General features: G+C 36.8%; 1 protein-coding gene across 1 annotated transcript; it reads left to right on the top strand.

The window, feature by feature from the left end:
• The first annotated feature begins 37 nt into the window (after positions 1-37).
• On the top strand, positions 38-14,349 carry LOC112569875 (menin-like). The gene is made up of 6 exons (XM_025247917.1): positions 38-490; positions 938-1,090; positions 1,640-1,824; positions 2,853-2,893; positions 3,680-3,904; positions 4,181-14,349. The coding sequence occupies exons 1-6, from the start codon at positions 49-51 to the stop codon at positions 5,301-5,303; spliced, it is 2,169 nt and encodes a 722-aa protein (XP_025103702.1). The 5' UTR covers positions 38-48; the 3' UTR covers positions 5,304-14,349.
• The last annotated feature ends 898 nt before the right edge of the window (positions 14,350-15,247 follow it).

Genomic DNA, 15,247 nt, shown 5'->3' with positions numbered 1-15,247 from the left:
CCCAGCATTTCTTAAGTACTGCGAAGCTTTGGTCGGAGAGTGAATTACATGGTGGTAAGCCCTTATAGCATCAAGATGGCGGGCTTTCGAGATAGAGAAAAGCGACACTTCCCGCTAACAAGTATCCAAGCTGTTGTAGATTTATTCAGTGATCAACTCGAGAAAGGAGATGACGTTGACTTAGCACTTCTGTCTATTGTGCTTGGGTGGATTGAAAACACGCTGACAGTGAATAGATCGCTGCCGAGCAATGCTGATGATTCGAAAACCATCGCTCCTATCTTCCCAGTTGTTCAAGCAGATACGATCGAGGCGTTATACGCCAAATTTACAGCTCTCGTCAAAAGTTCTGTTGATCTTTCAAAGTTTGAAAAGGGATATGCTACACGAGAGCTTGTGAAAAAAGTTTCCGATGTCATATGGGGATCTCTGACACGCAGCAGCTATAAAGACAAAGCTCATCTCCAGTCACTCTACAGTTTTTTGAATGGTAGGTAGCGAAACTAGAAAAGGTCACTCGGTGCAAACTTGTGTTGCGGTTACTGTAATCAGTCAAAATATCTTATAGAATGAAAAGTAATCAGACCTTTGCGTCTTCGAGCTTTGATCGAAGTGTTAAATGATTTAACTACGATGTGTTTTTTCAATGCTTTGTAGTGTGTGTGCGTATTTTAATTCCTTGAGTGTTATTGCGAAGAATTATTCAAGTATAAAACTCACATTTTCTCCTCAAAACTTTCTACAAATGGAAACATTTGTGCTGCGTTCTGAGGGTATATGCACAGACAAGGAGAAATGCTCGTGCGCAAAATCGTAGACCCTAGACGTAACCTGTCACCATGGTTACCATTTGTGCGGTATCTTTGACTACATTTGATGTAGTGCTTAGATATGTCCGTTTTACGCATATTATTTCCACTGCTGGTCATACTCGCAGGCAACAAGCTGGACTGTTTTGGGGTTGCCTTTGCTGTGGTAGCAGCGTGCCAGGTGCTCGGGTTTCAAGATGTGCGTTTGGCACTCTCAGAGGACCATGCCTGGGTTGTGTTCGGCAAAGAAGGCGTTGAGACAGCTGAGGTGACTTGGCATGGTAAGTAAACTTACCCTTAATATTTCTCACCATTTTCTAGAATCTCCGCATTGTAATAAAGAAGAAAAGGGTTGTAAGGACTTGCTTTATCAAGGGAGGTAAATAAATTTTTGCGCCATACCTGCTTGACATGCTGCTTGTTTGCCTCCCTTGTCCTTTTATACAATTAAAACGTGAATAGATGCAAGGTCAGGACAAGAGTTGAAAAAAAGAGTAAAAAATGGAAAACAAATAGGCAGAGAAAGAAATACAGTCATAATCTTCACGGATGCTGCAAAGTGGATCTAATTATTGCAAGTACAAGCACTAGTTTGATAGCCCCTGGGGATCAATAAAGTGTTATTGTCTTCTCAACCTTTAAATGTACATCAGGTAAAAAGAAATACAAAATGTACTAATAATTCCTTTCTACAAACGAAAAAGGCAGTATATTAAAAACAGTGGATAGTTGCAGCATTATTGTTGTTTGATAAAATGAGAAATTATCATATAATGAACCCAGTAGAGTGACTTCAGTTATTACAGATAACTTTTGTCCTGACTGACCAGGCAAAGGGAACGAAGACAAGAGGGGTCAGCCAATAACAGATGCTGTTGCTGACAAAGCTTGGCTATACCTCAATGGCCAGCCAGTGATCTGCACTCGCCAAATGGAAGTAGCAGCAATTGTATCTAGCATCAATCCTGCAATTACTCCCACAATTGATAGTGTGGAGATGGGATCTTTACAGCAGGTATATCACCATTTTGTCATAACTCTTATTCCTATTTAATCAAAAAATGTATCACTATTGTTTGACTGACCACTTGTAAGCATGAAGCTGTAAATTCATTGAAGAACAACAGTGCAAAATGAAGGGGGAATGCCATGACGAGACCGTGAACTGTTTGGTACCGGTTAAACATCAGTAACGAATATTCAAGTTGGTATTTTTTGGTAGTTTTGTCCTCCACTTAGTGTGGACTTCCATAGATTTTAAACCACATTTAAACCATTGTAGTGGTGCTGCATGCATGTTTTAGCGTCATGATTTCTTCCCTCGAGTTATAAGTTCAGCTGTTGAGTTTGATGCATATTAGTAGAGTGCACTCTTTACTATACAGCTGATGAAAAAGAAGATAGTTAAGTTTGGTCCAGGGTGTATATGTAAGTAGGGTGCATTATGAAGCTTATGAAGATAAAAAAGCTATCTCATTTTAGACAGTGTGTGGAAAAAGGTTTGTATGACTTTTGTTGGGGATTTTGGTGTAATTAACTGGGAGAAAGGGATGGAGGTGTTCATGGTTCGTTATCTGATCAGTCTTCATTATCTTATGAAAAAGAAAACTACAGAAGCTGTTAATAAAAGAATAAAGTCCATTCGCTTATAGTTTTCAGTCACTTTTCATTTATTGCATATTATTATTATTATGAATAAATGCAAAATTTGTTAAGCATTTACTCACAATCCTAAGAGCATACTTTTAGCGCCTAAGAATAAGAACAAGACATGGACAGCATATGAGAGACAGGAAAACAATATAAACTATACTAAACTAAATAACAAATAAACTATGAAAAAATAAACAACAGTATTAATGGTAAATAAAAACAAATATAGAAAACACAGAGAGGAATCAAATAACAAGAACTGAGAGTATCACGATATTGCAAAAGGAAGACGAGCATGGAAGGGTGTGAAAAAGGATTAGCATTGTGGAAAAGGGTGTTAGGAGTAATGTTATCAGAGCTTTATCTTTCAATTGTCTTCTGTTTCCTCAGGAGCTTTTATGGATGCTGTACAACAAAGGGCATCTGGCCAGGTATGTTCCTATCTTTTTAGTTTATTGCATCTTCCTGTCTTTCAGAGAATTATTGAAGAGGTGTAGTTTTTCAAAGCTGCCAAAGTGTATTTATTTCTATCGAATGATGATGATGATGATTACTGTGATAATGATTTGTTTCTAGAGTGCATCTCCCTGCTTTACTTTTGCATAAGTATGTCTGTGCACAAATATCTTAGCTGATGTGTTACCTTTTTTTTTTTTTTAAACACATCGGTTAAGAAACATGTGTATAGACATACTCATGCAGAAATAGAAATAAATGTGGTAAGATGCATTGTCTTTCATTTAGCAAGTGTTACATGTTATAAGTGTAACACTAAAAGACTAGTGTTTCATGTCATAAGAACAAAGGTAATGAGTCGTGTTACTTGTCATAAGTACAAAGCTAATGATTAGTGTGTATTGTGCACTGAAGAGGAAAATTTAGTCGCTAAAATGTAATAAAATACTAGACATCATGCAGAAAAAAGTGAAGCTTATAATATTTCAGAAATCTGGACTGATTAGATTGAAGACAACTATAAAAGGAAACAAGTCTACATTTGGTGGCTATATATTTCCTGTGCATGACCATGAATACACGTGCAAGCATATGCACCTGTACAGGAAATGTATAGTCCATTTGACCAATTTCAGACCTCTTTCCTTTTATGCATGCACTAAAGGTGCACACATTTTGTTCATTCTCACTTTTTTTTATTATTTTAATTGGGTGTAAGAGGGGGGTCTAAATTATAAACTTCAAATTATTTTCCCCTACAGATATCCGATGGCTGTTGGTAACCTTGGCGACTTGGAAGAAATCAGCCCTCTTCCAGATCATCCTCCTCCTATCAAGTTTTTCCAGGAAGCTATTGATGTTGCCATCAAACACTACAACAATCAGCATGTCTATCCCTACACCTACCTCGGTGGCTTTCTTTATCGTAAAAAACGATATAAGGAAGCCATCCATTCCTGGGCAGAGGCTGCATCAGTTATCAAGGGGTAAGATTTAGCTTTGTGATCACAGACAAGACACAAACACAAATCTATATGATTTCAGATGATGGAGGTAGGGGAAAGGGGTTCTTTTAATCCAATTTTCCTGAGGCAGAATTTTGGCACATCAGTGTGTTTTTCAACAAATAGAGTTGCTATCTTCTCTTGCTGCTGTCTGCTGTGTTTTTGAAGTGTGGCAAAGAGTATTTAGATAACTTTATTTGAATACATTCCTATGCTCACATCATATTTGGTACCTTTAACTGACTGTAATTTCTTCAGGTACAACTACACTAGAGAGGATGAAGAAATATACAAAGAGTTCCTGGAAATTGCAAGTGACTTCATACCAAATATTGTGAGGAACTGCACCAAAGAGGAACACTCGGCTGATCTTCTTCAAGACCCTGCTGTTTATGCAGACTTGCTGAGATTCTATGATGGCATTTGTGAATGGGAAGAAGGTAGTTCAACACCAGTCCTACATGTGGGCTGGGCACAGTATTTCACCTTTTCATTACAACGCTTTGATCCACAAGTTCGGTTTCTGTTGGACATCCATGCAGAAAATGATGAAGAGGATGATGAAGAGGAGGCTGAAAAGGAGAAGGAAGATGGCCAAAGCGTGAAGGAAGTACCTGAGAACATGTCGAGTCGTCGATCTTCCTTGACAGAGAAAGAAGTTACTGGTCAGCGCACTCGCCATAGCAGGAAGAAGTCTCAGGCAGACATCAGGAAAAAGGATGAGAGTAATGGCAACACAGCCAGAAATGGTGCTAAAAACATGGACAACAAAAGAGGAAAGAAAAGCGAAGAAGATCAGCTCAAGTCGGCCATCGAGGAGCTGGTTTCCAAAGTGGGAAGTGAGGAAGGCAATGACACACCAAACCCCAGCATTGCAGCACTAGCCCAAGCCTGCAGCTCATCCATTCTGAATAAAGACTTTCTTCTTGGTGAGGGGGAGCCCTTTGCCCTCTCTGCTGCCCCGTCCACTGTCACCTCAGGAGCCGCTGGCAACCTCAACACGTCCACAGATTTTGATGAGTTTTTAAGCACTAAGTCAAACGGAACCCCTTTTATCGGACTCAGTCTAGACTCTATGCTGAAAGCAGAGAGTCCAGCCGACATGATGCTGTGTGGAAAGCGTTCAGACACAGTGCATGCAGTTTCTTCGGAGCAGGTTCACAATCAGGGGGATCTCTCTTCAACTCAGGAACATGTGACTCTGGAACTTAGAAGTGAGAAAATGAAAGGTTTAAAAAAGATTCTGAAACTGAAAAAACTGAATGCCAATGCCATCAAACTGCAGCTGACAGCTCAGTCTCAGGTGCATCTAAAACATGTGAAACGTGGTGGGGATGCAGAACCTCCAGGATCTCTTCGGAAACGGTCCAGAAGAGAATAAAGTTTTCTGCACAAACATGCAGTAAATAGAAATGGGAAAACTGAGTACTTATTGGTACAAATTTCATTTTTAAATTGTAAAATATGTGTGTCCATATAGATGTATATAAAACTATAAACTCTAGTACTTGTGAATGATAAATCAATTAGCCATCATAAAATTCTCTTTGAAACAAAAATGGAAAGAAAATGATACATTGCACCCTCTCTTTCATATATTTATGTGAACAAAGTGGAATCCAGTTTAGACTTTGCCATCTTGCTTAGCTGAAGATGTCAATAGTACTCAGTTTATGATTGTATCTTGAATCATGCAAAGTATCACATTGCTTTTCACCTGGTTAGGCAGGTTTCAAGATTCATCAGCAGCTGACGTTGTACTTATCATGCTGGTTGTGTGAGAAACCCAAAAAAGGCTCGGTCATTTTTCATGCCCTTTCCTTCCTCCTCTGGTTAAGAATTCTTTAGTTTGTGCAAAATAGATATAAACAGATAAAAACTTTTTTTCACTAGTTATCAAGCATCTAGCTAACCTATCTTTTTGTAGTAAATACTTTGTTTTTTGATGATTGTGTTAAACTTTTGTATACTGGTGGCCATATTCATTGATGTACAAATGTGACAAGGATAAAAAGTTGAATATAACTGGATAAAGAAGTTTTTCGCATGAATGTGTGCAAGAAATTAAATGAATAAATGTGGTTGAAATATTACAATTTTTTGTAAGAGTAAATGTCTATTTTTCTCTTTTCTTATTTATTAACTGCTAGTTTTGTATAGACTACACATTCTAAATTTAAATTTAATCTTTTTTGGAAAGAGATGTACTATTTTGGATTTTTGAACCTGGTGAACAAGAGACAGTCTTTCTGCATGTTGTCTTATGTGCACATCTTAAAATCCTGCCCATGCCTTGCGCTTACATATCTAAGAACTAAGTTCAGCACTGTGTCTAAAATGTAACATTTGTGGTAAATCGCTTGTATTGAATTTTTGATTGTAAGGGGAAAGAGAAATTGTCACTCATTTTAACATTGCTGAGTGACTAGATTTGTAGACCAGTTGTGTTTCACTGATAGAGAGTATGGATGCATACATGCTTACATAATTAGATTGTTGCCTTTCTATTGATTGTCCTGGTGCTTGTTGTGTTTCATGGTTTTGAGTTTAACCAATAGCAGGAGAGTAATAATGGGAGACAAATCTGCACATAATGCTGGCATCTTCCCGTCACTCCCCACTCCCTTCCCTCTTAGATCTCCTCAGAAATGTGGTAGATTTTGACAACTTGTGTCACTAACAGGGAAAGAGTACAGCCAACAAGACAATGAAAGTGGGAAGAGTTGCTCAAGATACCATATTTTAGAAGCCAGCAGTTTGCTTATGGTACGTTCTGATGCTTGAGGTCAACTTTCTTCGATGGCCTTAATTGGCTTTGATATTGTGCCTGTGAAGAGTTACATATGTTCCTTTATAAGAGATTAGGTCACACGCGATTTTACTTTTGTTTTCTTGGTTCACTCATTTATTAATGTGGATTATCTCTGGATCATTATTTGTGTGTGTGAAGGGCACGTGCATATTCACTAAGTTGCTAGCATCACTTATATGCCAATCCATCAGAATTGTGCAGCATCCATCTTGTTCATCAGATTTTTTCATTGAGCATTGATGTCCGCTCAAATCTTCTGATTGTCAATTGTTTAAAGACATTCTATTTTTCCTAATATAGTATAATTCTGCCGCAGTGTTGACCATCATGTATCCAAGTTTGACAGACAATCCCATTACTTTGATATTTGCTAGTGTTAATTGGTTGGATGCTTGATCATGAGAAAACTTTGCCTAACTTGTCATTCTGTTAATATCATTTAGCATCAGGCAGTGGTTTTTTTCATCTTGATGAAAGGAAAAATATGTTCTACATTTTGACGACGTTGACTTTTGAAAATGACAATCATTTACTGTTTATTTTTTGCTTTGATTCTGGTAATCTGCAGAGGTCGTAGAGGGGCTGCATGATGAGAACAAATAGGCTTTGTGTATTACAGTATATACAATAACACAGCTGTATATAATAAGCAAATATAGAGGGGGGAATGAACCATGATCTTCTATAATAATGACAATTCAACGAAAATTCTTTCTTTGGTAGACTCGTGCCCATAACTGATGTTGGGGGAGTGGATAGTAGGGGGGATCCCATGATCTTCTACAGTTGGTGTATAACATCAGGCAAAACAAAGTTTAGAAAGTATTGTTTGTTTTAAATGTATAAAATAGGTTATTATCTTTCAGACCAAGCTAGATATTCTGAATCAGCAAGATAATAAGACTGCAGTCAGATTAAAAAAACGCACACACACATCAACTGTGTTCTCATCTTTACTGCACACCCACATTAGCTTTCAAATGTGACATAGATTTCATATCATTAATAATTATCTGAGATGAAACATGGGTACGAGAGAACACTTCCATGAAAGAGCTAAGAATAAAGGTGGTAAGCTAACACCTTGCAGCAACTTTGTGAGGTGTCTGATTTGGATTTGAGGAACAAAAGAGTTTAGACAAAAGTGAATGGTTATGCTGAATGGATAAAGACTGTATCATGTGTTAATTTCAAATAAGAACACAGTCACTTCAAAATAACTTGTGGCATAATCAATTTGCATACAGTTCTGACTTTTATTGATTTCAACATAATTCATTCTTGGGGTAGGAGCTGGCCAGGACAGAGGTCTGACATTGAAAAAGCTGTGACTTTTAGCATCAGATGTAAAATTTGTATAGACGTGTTTTAGTGCAGATAAAAAATTTAAAGTTATAGAGAGGGAGAGAGAAAAGAAAAGCTTTTATGCAGATTCTCTAATATTTCTGTATGGGTTACTTTAATCACAAGATGCACTAAATCATTATATTTATTTATCAAGTTCTAATAAGAACAACACAATGTGTAATAAGTGGCAATTTTGGTTTACATCTGCTTTTAGTTGTAAAGGTGTGTAGGCATAGACATCTTGCTTGTTGTGTGGTTCTCTGCTTACAAAAAGTGCTTTGTGATCACATTTCATTTATCAACTGGTGTATATAATGTTGTATAAATTATAAGCATTTTCAACATATGTGCATGCGTTCATGCACATACAGACAGATAGATACATATACTTGATCGTTTTTTAAGAGAGAGGGAGGGGTGTACATACGTGCACACAAGCACATATGCATATGGATAGTCTTGTTTTATTTTGGTTTAACTTTCTTCCCTTGAAGGCTTGCCTGTTCATAGATATTGACAATTTTTATATGTTTATGGGACAGGTACTTTTATTTGTGGAAATTGGGATGGTCCACATGGTTGCAGGATACTAGTTTTTTTGGAAAGGATGCTGACATGCTTTGATGGCTTATTCTGTTCTTATTGATAATGGGGTAAGACAATCTGTGAATATTTTGTACATATTAGTGTTTTACAACACATAAATGCATGTGCAGTAGATAGAACTTTGTCCAATATATACTTAAAAGTTGGCAGCAATGGTTTAATCTTTAGATATTGTCTATGTACAAAGATACTGAATGTTTGATGTGTTGGCTTTCTGTTGTTGTTGTTGTTTTGTTCTTGTTTTACTGGCAACAGTTTGCACAAGGATTCATATTCACGTGTTCCATAGACTACCATTTTATTCTGTTTAGAGTTCTTGTTTCTGGTCAAATATTTCGGCTTGTGAGTCTGTGTAATTAAACAGCAGGAACAGGGATCTTCAGTAGTACATGTAACATTAGCTAAGCATAAGATAAGACAAAACATGTTAGTTAAAAGAGACAGAATTGTAGACTGCATGTCAGTTTTTCACTCATTCCCCACTCCTTCCCCTACACTTACCCCTGAAGCATATAGAATGTTGCTGTTGGCTACTTATAGGATAAAACAATAGACACGTTACAACAGTAGGTTGTGGAGATGATACAGCAGCTCAAATAGACTTCAACACTTCATGTCAAGGAGAAGTAAGGCAGAGTCATGTGAGCCTTGAATACCTGAGAATTTTTAACTGTATGATCAAAGGGGTAGTAGATGTTGCAGGCAGTTTTCAAGGATGTTGAAGACAAAAATGACTTAATGACAATAGGCAAACCATACTAGCATGCGGGAAGACATCAAGAAGACATGGAGGAGGATTGTGCCTGGTAGCAATCAGTTCAGTAATTCTGCTCCCTCCGCCATGTTTGGTATCTCCTTTTTCACATTTGAGATCTTATTTAGAAAATTCATTCATACCCCAGATGTAGATTGATAAGCTTCATGCTGAAGTGTAATGACCAAAGCTTGATCACTTCGCTATTTGACCTGAGGTCCAGTTTGTGCTCCTGCAGCATGGTGTAATAGCCACACGTTTAGATAAGTGATGGTGATATTTGGTAGTCATTTGTAGGCAGATGTCTGTCACCTTTCAAAGTAAATTATTGGCATCCTTTATATCTTCCTTCTCATTCACATAGATATTTTTGTATTTAATTTCCTGTGGTGGAGAGACAAGAGATGGTAACAATGAAGTTCCAGATAGCCTTCCTGCACAGACTGCTCATTTCTTTTAAAGATTTTCTCATGCTAGTGTATAGCTAGAACTTTCTGTGACTGATAATAGGTAGTTCTGCTTTGTAAGTGGAGTGAAGAGATATCTGTGTCTCTTCTGGATAACCACTGTGAACTCTGCGAAGAAGTGTCTAGGGGCATTATGTGAAAGCCTTGATGGGACTTAACAGTTTTGCCAACAGCTTCTTTTCTTTCTACCTCTTGTTTACATTTCTCTGAAGACTGTCTCTGTGTCTCTCTTTTTTTTTTTTTTCTAATAAACTGAACAGAAAAAGCCATAAACTTTTCTGAAAGCATCAATAGCAGCACAAAAACTAACTGTTTCTGCTGCTATTGATATCGATTTTTTTTTAATATTGTCTTGCATTTTTTTTTTTTTTCCTAGCACTACACCAGTTCCACTTTGGGAATTATAAGTTTAAGTAAGATTTGTTAATTGTACATACAGATACCTTGTAGAAAATTATTTGCTGTAAAATCTATGAATGTTTTCTGTTATCTATTTACTGCAATGATTTAGTCAGAAAAATTGATCAAGACAAAAGATTTCATTGTCGAGATTTGCATTATGGAATCTTGCTGCCTGTGTCAACCTGACCTACTTTGTGCACACACATTTGAAAGAGAGAGACAAAGACTCCAAGACCGAATCTTTTTATCAGAGATATTATTTTTGAAGTTTTTCTTTTATAAGGAAAAAAGCAATAAATGGAAGTACACTGTACAGTATATATTTGATGTAGTGAAACACTTATTATGTTAGATGGCTGACTTGGAATCCTCATTTGTGCTTGTATATACAGTATCAGTAGCAGTTCTTGGAGCAAAGCCTGGCCGCTCCCTCTACCTGTGTGCTTCTCACTATGTCTCCACCCAAAGAAATCAATTGTCTTTGTGTCACAGCAAGCTTGCACAATTTCGACAGGGAGTTGCAGGCCTTTGTCCCAAACAGTTAAACATTGTGCAACAACAACAAAGGAGACATGCACAGCAACGGTACCTGGATGATAGTGAAGAGATGAAGAGAAGCCAGTCTAGTGAACTTTAAGTGTATTTTTGAGTAAGTGTTTGTTTGGAGGTGCCATAAACTGGGAACAAAGATCATTAAAGTTTCATAGCAGCTATAAAAAATGTAACAATAGCGGCAAGGTGCAAAAATGAAAGTTGTGAACACTTTTGTGTTCAACCTTTACCACCAGCTCATTACTCTAGTCTTCTATGTGAAGTCATAGCCCTTTTTTCATCTTCCTTTGTTTTAGTCCCTTGTCAATCTGATGTTTTGGGGACTTGGTGTACTGTTTTTGGGTTTGCTTTTCTTTTAGTGAGGACAGGAAGGCTTAATGCTGTTAAAGCATTTTTATAAACAAGTCAAACTTAAAGAGAAAATTTATTCTAAGAAATGTTATGTGTGCATGAGAGAACTATTGAGGGAGAAAACAAAACTTGTACCATCTGTTTCAATTGTTTTTCTCTACAATATGCTGTTAGTGGAAAAAAAAACTATCCTAAAAGTGCCCAGAATAGCATTAACAGCACAGATTTGTCGTGCATTTGCTTGGTCAGTGACTGTAAAAAAAAAAACCAGCAAATGTTTATGAAAGCCTCAGGCAGTTGGGTTTTAACCTATCTGCAATTAGTTCAGAATTGTAGGCACATTTAAATGTGTGATTTTTTTTAATCAAATTTTTTTTTTTTCACAAGTATGAAAATCTTAAAGCCTTGGACATAGTTTGGGGAATGCAGTGTAAATTTCCTTGACATTTGTTTAATGATGCTGATGCATCTGATTGATGAATGAAATTCTCCTTCACTTATCAAAAAGACTTTACCATTGTTAGTCATAGAATCCAGAAGATGAGCCTGAACCATTTTACTATGCAGATTCTTTGTTGTTATTTCCTTTCGGAAATTCCTATTTTTCTAAACCTTAGGTGCTGGAATGTTGACCACTTACAGGTTGGTCCAGCTGAATAGCATCTGTCCTGTTTGTTATATCGTGTGCACCAGTCATTGACATTAACTTAGGCAGAGGTTTTGCTTTAAGTGGGATTCATGTTTTGCATGAATTCTAACCACTACTTTCAGTGTTGGAACAAATTTGTGAATCATTTTTTGTCCATACCGAAATATATTCACATGCAAATGCTTACATACACTCATGCATGCATGAACATACAAATATGTACTAATGCACGGATGAACTTGAGTTCGTTTACAAGTTTGGGGGTTTTTTTGTGAATTTTATTGGGTTTTTAAACTTTTTGTTTTGTCTTTGTTTGAGAATTTGTTGCTGTAGTTTTTTTTTTTTGTTGTTTTTTGGGTTTTTTTTGTAATATTCAGCCCAGTCTAGGAATCTCAGGGCAAGTGTTCATCCAGTCTTATATATTCATTGAATCAGAGGACAGACATCTTTAGCATTGGCTTAGGAGGACAATCCCGGTGAGTTTCAGAGCCTCCATGAACTCCTGTCGAACAAAAAATGTATTCTGTTTTCTGTGGTTTTTCTCCCCAAAAATGTTCCTGTAGCAGAATGTTTTATTCACATATGAACAAAGACCAAAGTAGTGGAATGTTCTGTGTTTTGTATAATTGTTAATGATTTAATGCACTATTCATGATAAGATGCCCATCACATTGACAAATTTACCTCCATTTGTGTGTTGTCAGTGTCTACCTAATCCCATCCCAGCTGATTTCAATTTGTCTGGAGGGTTTTTCCACTTTTCTTTGGTTTACCTAATCTTGCAATTAAGTTTAGAGATTAGCAGAAATATTCTGGTATGACATGATGTTTTAAATTTTAAATGATCTTTGACTTAATATCAAACTTTGTCATGGATATTTAAATTTTAAAATGTGTCTATTTTTTTCATGCAAACAACTTATTGAGAATCAAAAATTACCTTAAAGTCATAAACAAAAGCATTGTTTTATGAATAGAATCTAGAAGTTGTCTTCACGCAATACTTGAAATGTGTTGTATCACTTTAAAAGCAAGACATGTAGCTGCCTTCTGACAAGATGGGCAGAAGAAATCAGTTCACAAGAAAAGACACCCCCCTCCCCCAATGATACAAGTCTTTGGCCAACAGTTTAGTTTATTCTTTCTTGCTCCTTTGAGGAGCATAGGGCCACAACAACACCTCGCCACCAGACCCGGTTTTGGGCATTCCCCCTTAGTTGGGCCTATGTGGTTCCAGTGTCCTTTGCCTTTGTTTCTACTGTTCTTTTCCAATTGGCCCACAGTGATTGGCAACATTTCTTCATCGTTGTTTCTTTAAAGACTCCTATTTTTCAAGTATATTGTAGTGGACTGTATTAAAACAAATGACAAGAACAAGCAAAGGATGGGTTCGGCATGGCTTATTGAAATAAATCATTTGACCTTCATAATGTTTAGTCAAATATCCTCTCTAAAAATTAACCAGAATTACTGTTGTTTGTGAAGTGAGCCATAATCAGACATCTGGAACTGGACTGATTTGTTGATGGATTTTGATGCTGTTTCTCTATGTTTTTCTATTCAACAAAGGTATCTGAAGCGCAATTTGTTCCTAGGTTGTGGCATCACCATGTTACCTAACGGCTGTGAAACATCTTTTGGTTATTCGTTTCATTAAATGCTGTTCTGTACAGTTTGAAAAAAAATATGCAAACAATGATTGTGGTGATGTCTGCAGATCTCCTTTCTCCCATAATTACTGAAAGCTGTCACTTTTGAGACTTTTACCATCATTTTCTTGTTTCCTCTAAGAAAGCATTGTATCCGAAGTTTTTGGAGGTATCAGCATTTGTTTTTAGTGTTTTAATTTAATAATAATTAATAATCTGAATTCAAGAGAAAATGCTGTTTTAATTTCTAGGAATTATAGTTTGTCAAGTTCAAAACTAGCAATATGTTTATATTATTTTATTTCTTGTACTTTAAGATGGAAATGCTAGGGTTTATAAGACACTATTCTTTTGATGGTCGAGTATACAGTGCTACCACACAAAACCATATGCTTATTTCTGTTCAGTATATTCAAAGTTATTTTAAACTGACGACATTTCTTTGACTTGGCTCCATCTCATGTGAGGGATTTGTGTGAAAAACTGTTTAGTCTTCATATCACTATTGCTGTGACTATTTTAATTTAAGGATGGAGACATGTCTTGCTGGTTTATTTCAAGCATTTTGTTTTCTAAATATAAAATCTATTTTGCCTTGCATATGTTGATCACCATGCAACTTAAGAAATTACTGTCTTGTTACTTTTCCCCTCCAAATTCTTTGGTAATATCTTTATATATAGCTGGTTGGATTACATTTTCAAAAGACAAAATATTTTTTACAGTAACCATTGTGATAAAAAGATACAAACATGACATTTGTTGAAAAACACAAGAATTGTATTTTGCGGAAAGTACCCTCCATTTTCATCCAATAAAAATTCCCTTTGTTGCACCACCATGGCTGGTTGTTAGTGAGAAAGTGGGTGCACTCTTTTGAGCTTGGCTTTACAGAGTGTTAGCCTTCACTCGTCTTGGAACAGTTGTTATGAAACTGTGTAGTGTATGTACTTGTGTTTGACTGTGTGCACGCTGTGTAGTGTATGTACTTGTGTTTGTGTGCAAGAGCTGGGAGAGAATGACTACCTTTTTGTATGTTCGGGCATCTGCTTTTGTCTGTTGCTTTGGCCCCATTTGCTGGAAAATGTTTGTGGCTGAGAAGAGATTTTTTAAATCATCTAGTATTTCTGTCTGTTCTTAGGTGGCTTTAAGGTTATGAGTACGCTTTCTTTAGAAAAGAAAACAACTTATATCAGATTTGCCATCTTTAAATAATGGACCAACTTTGAATGGGCTCATTGCACATTGACATACCTTCTCATGGAGCTATGACACAATCTGGAATCATAAAAACTTGTAAAATATGTCAAGGCGTTTTGTTGTCTTCCAAAACAAACCCTACCAAAATAGGTATTTTCGTATTAATGTCCCGTTTTCCCTTTGACCTTTCTGAGTCATGCCCTGGGGCCGTAGTTGTGACGCGAGGGCAAGTCGTTGTCCTGGGGCAAAATGGGGAACTCAAGGAAAAGCGTCTTGTTTCTGAAGTTATAAAGCTCGGACACCATGTTTCTTTACCCCAGGGTATCTTTGCCATCGCTTTAAAACAACGGCTCTATGGGTAAAACTCGATCATCTTCTAGGTCGACTGGATATCGTATTATGACCAGAAGTAAGAGGCTTGTCCTTGAGTTTCCGATGTTACCCAAGGGCAACGACTTGTCCTGTCTTGATGACTACCGCCCCTGATGGCAGTTCCCTGGCGCGAGTTTACGAAGTGAGTGAAATCTTAATAATAT

The sequence above is a fragment of the Pomacea canaliculata genome, linkage group LG8, assembly GCF_003073045.1.
Source record: "Pomacea canaliculata isolate SZHN2017 linkage group LG8, ASM307304v1, whole genome shotgun sequence".
NCBI lineage: Eukaryota > Metazoa > Mollusca > Gastropoda > Architaenioglossa > Ampullariidae > Pomacea > Pomacea canaliculata.
This window is presented reverse-complemented; position numbering and strand designations above follow the sequence as displayed.

What these genes read in the sequence shown, in the direction of transcription:
- LOC112569875 (XM_025247917.1), top strand. Translation starts at nt 49, where the DNA reads ATGGTGGTAAGCCCTTATAGCATCAAGATGGCGGGCTTTCGAGATAGA. An exon ending in AGATGGGATCTTTACAGCAG is followed by an intron (nt 1,825 to 2,852) that starts GTATATCACCAT and finishes CTGTTTCCTCAG; the next exon opens with GAGCTTTTATGGATGCTGTA. An exon ending in AACAAAGGGCATCTGGCCAG is followed by an intron (nt 2,894 to 3,679) that starts GTATGTTCCTAT and finishes TTTCCCCTACAG; the next exon opens with ATATCCGATGGCTGTTGGTA.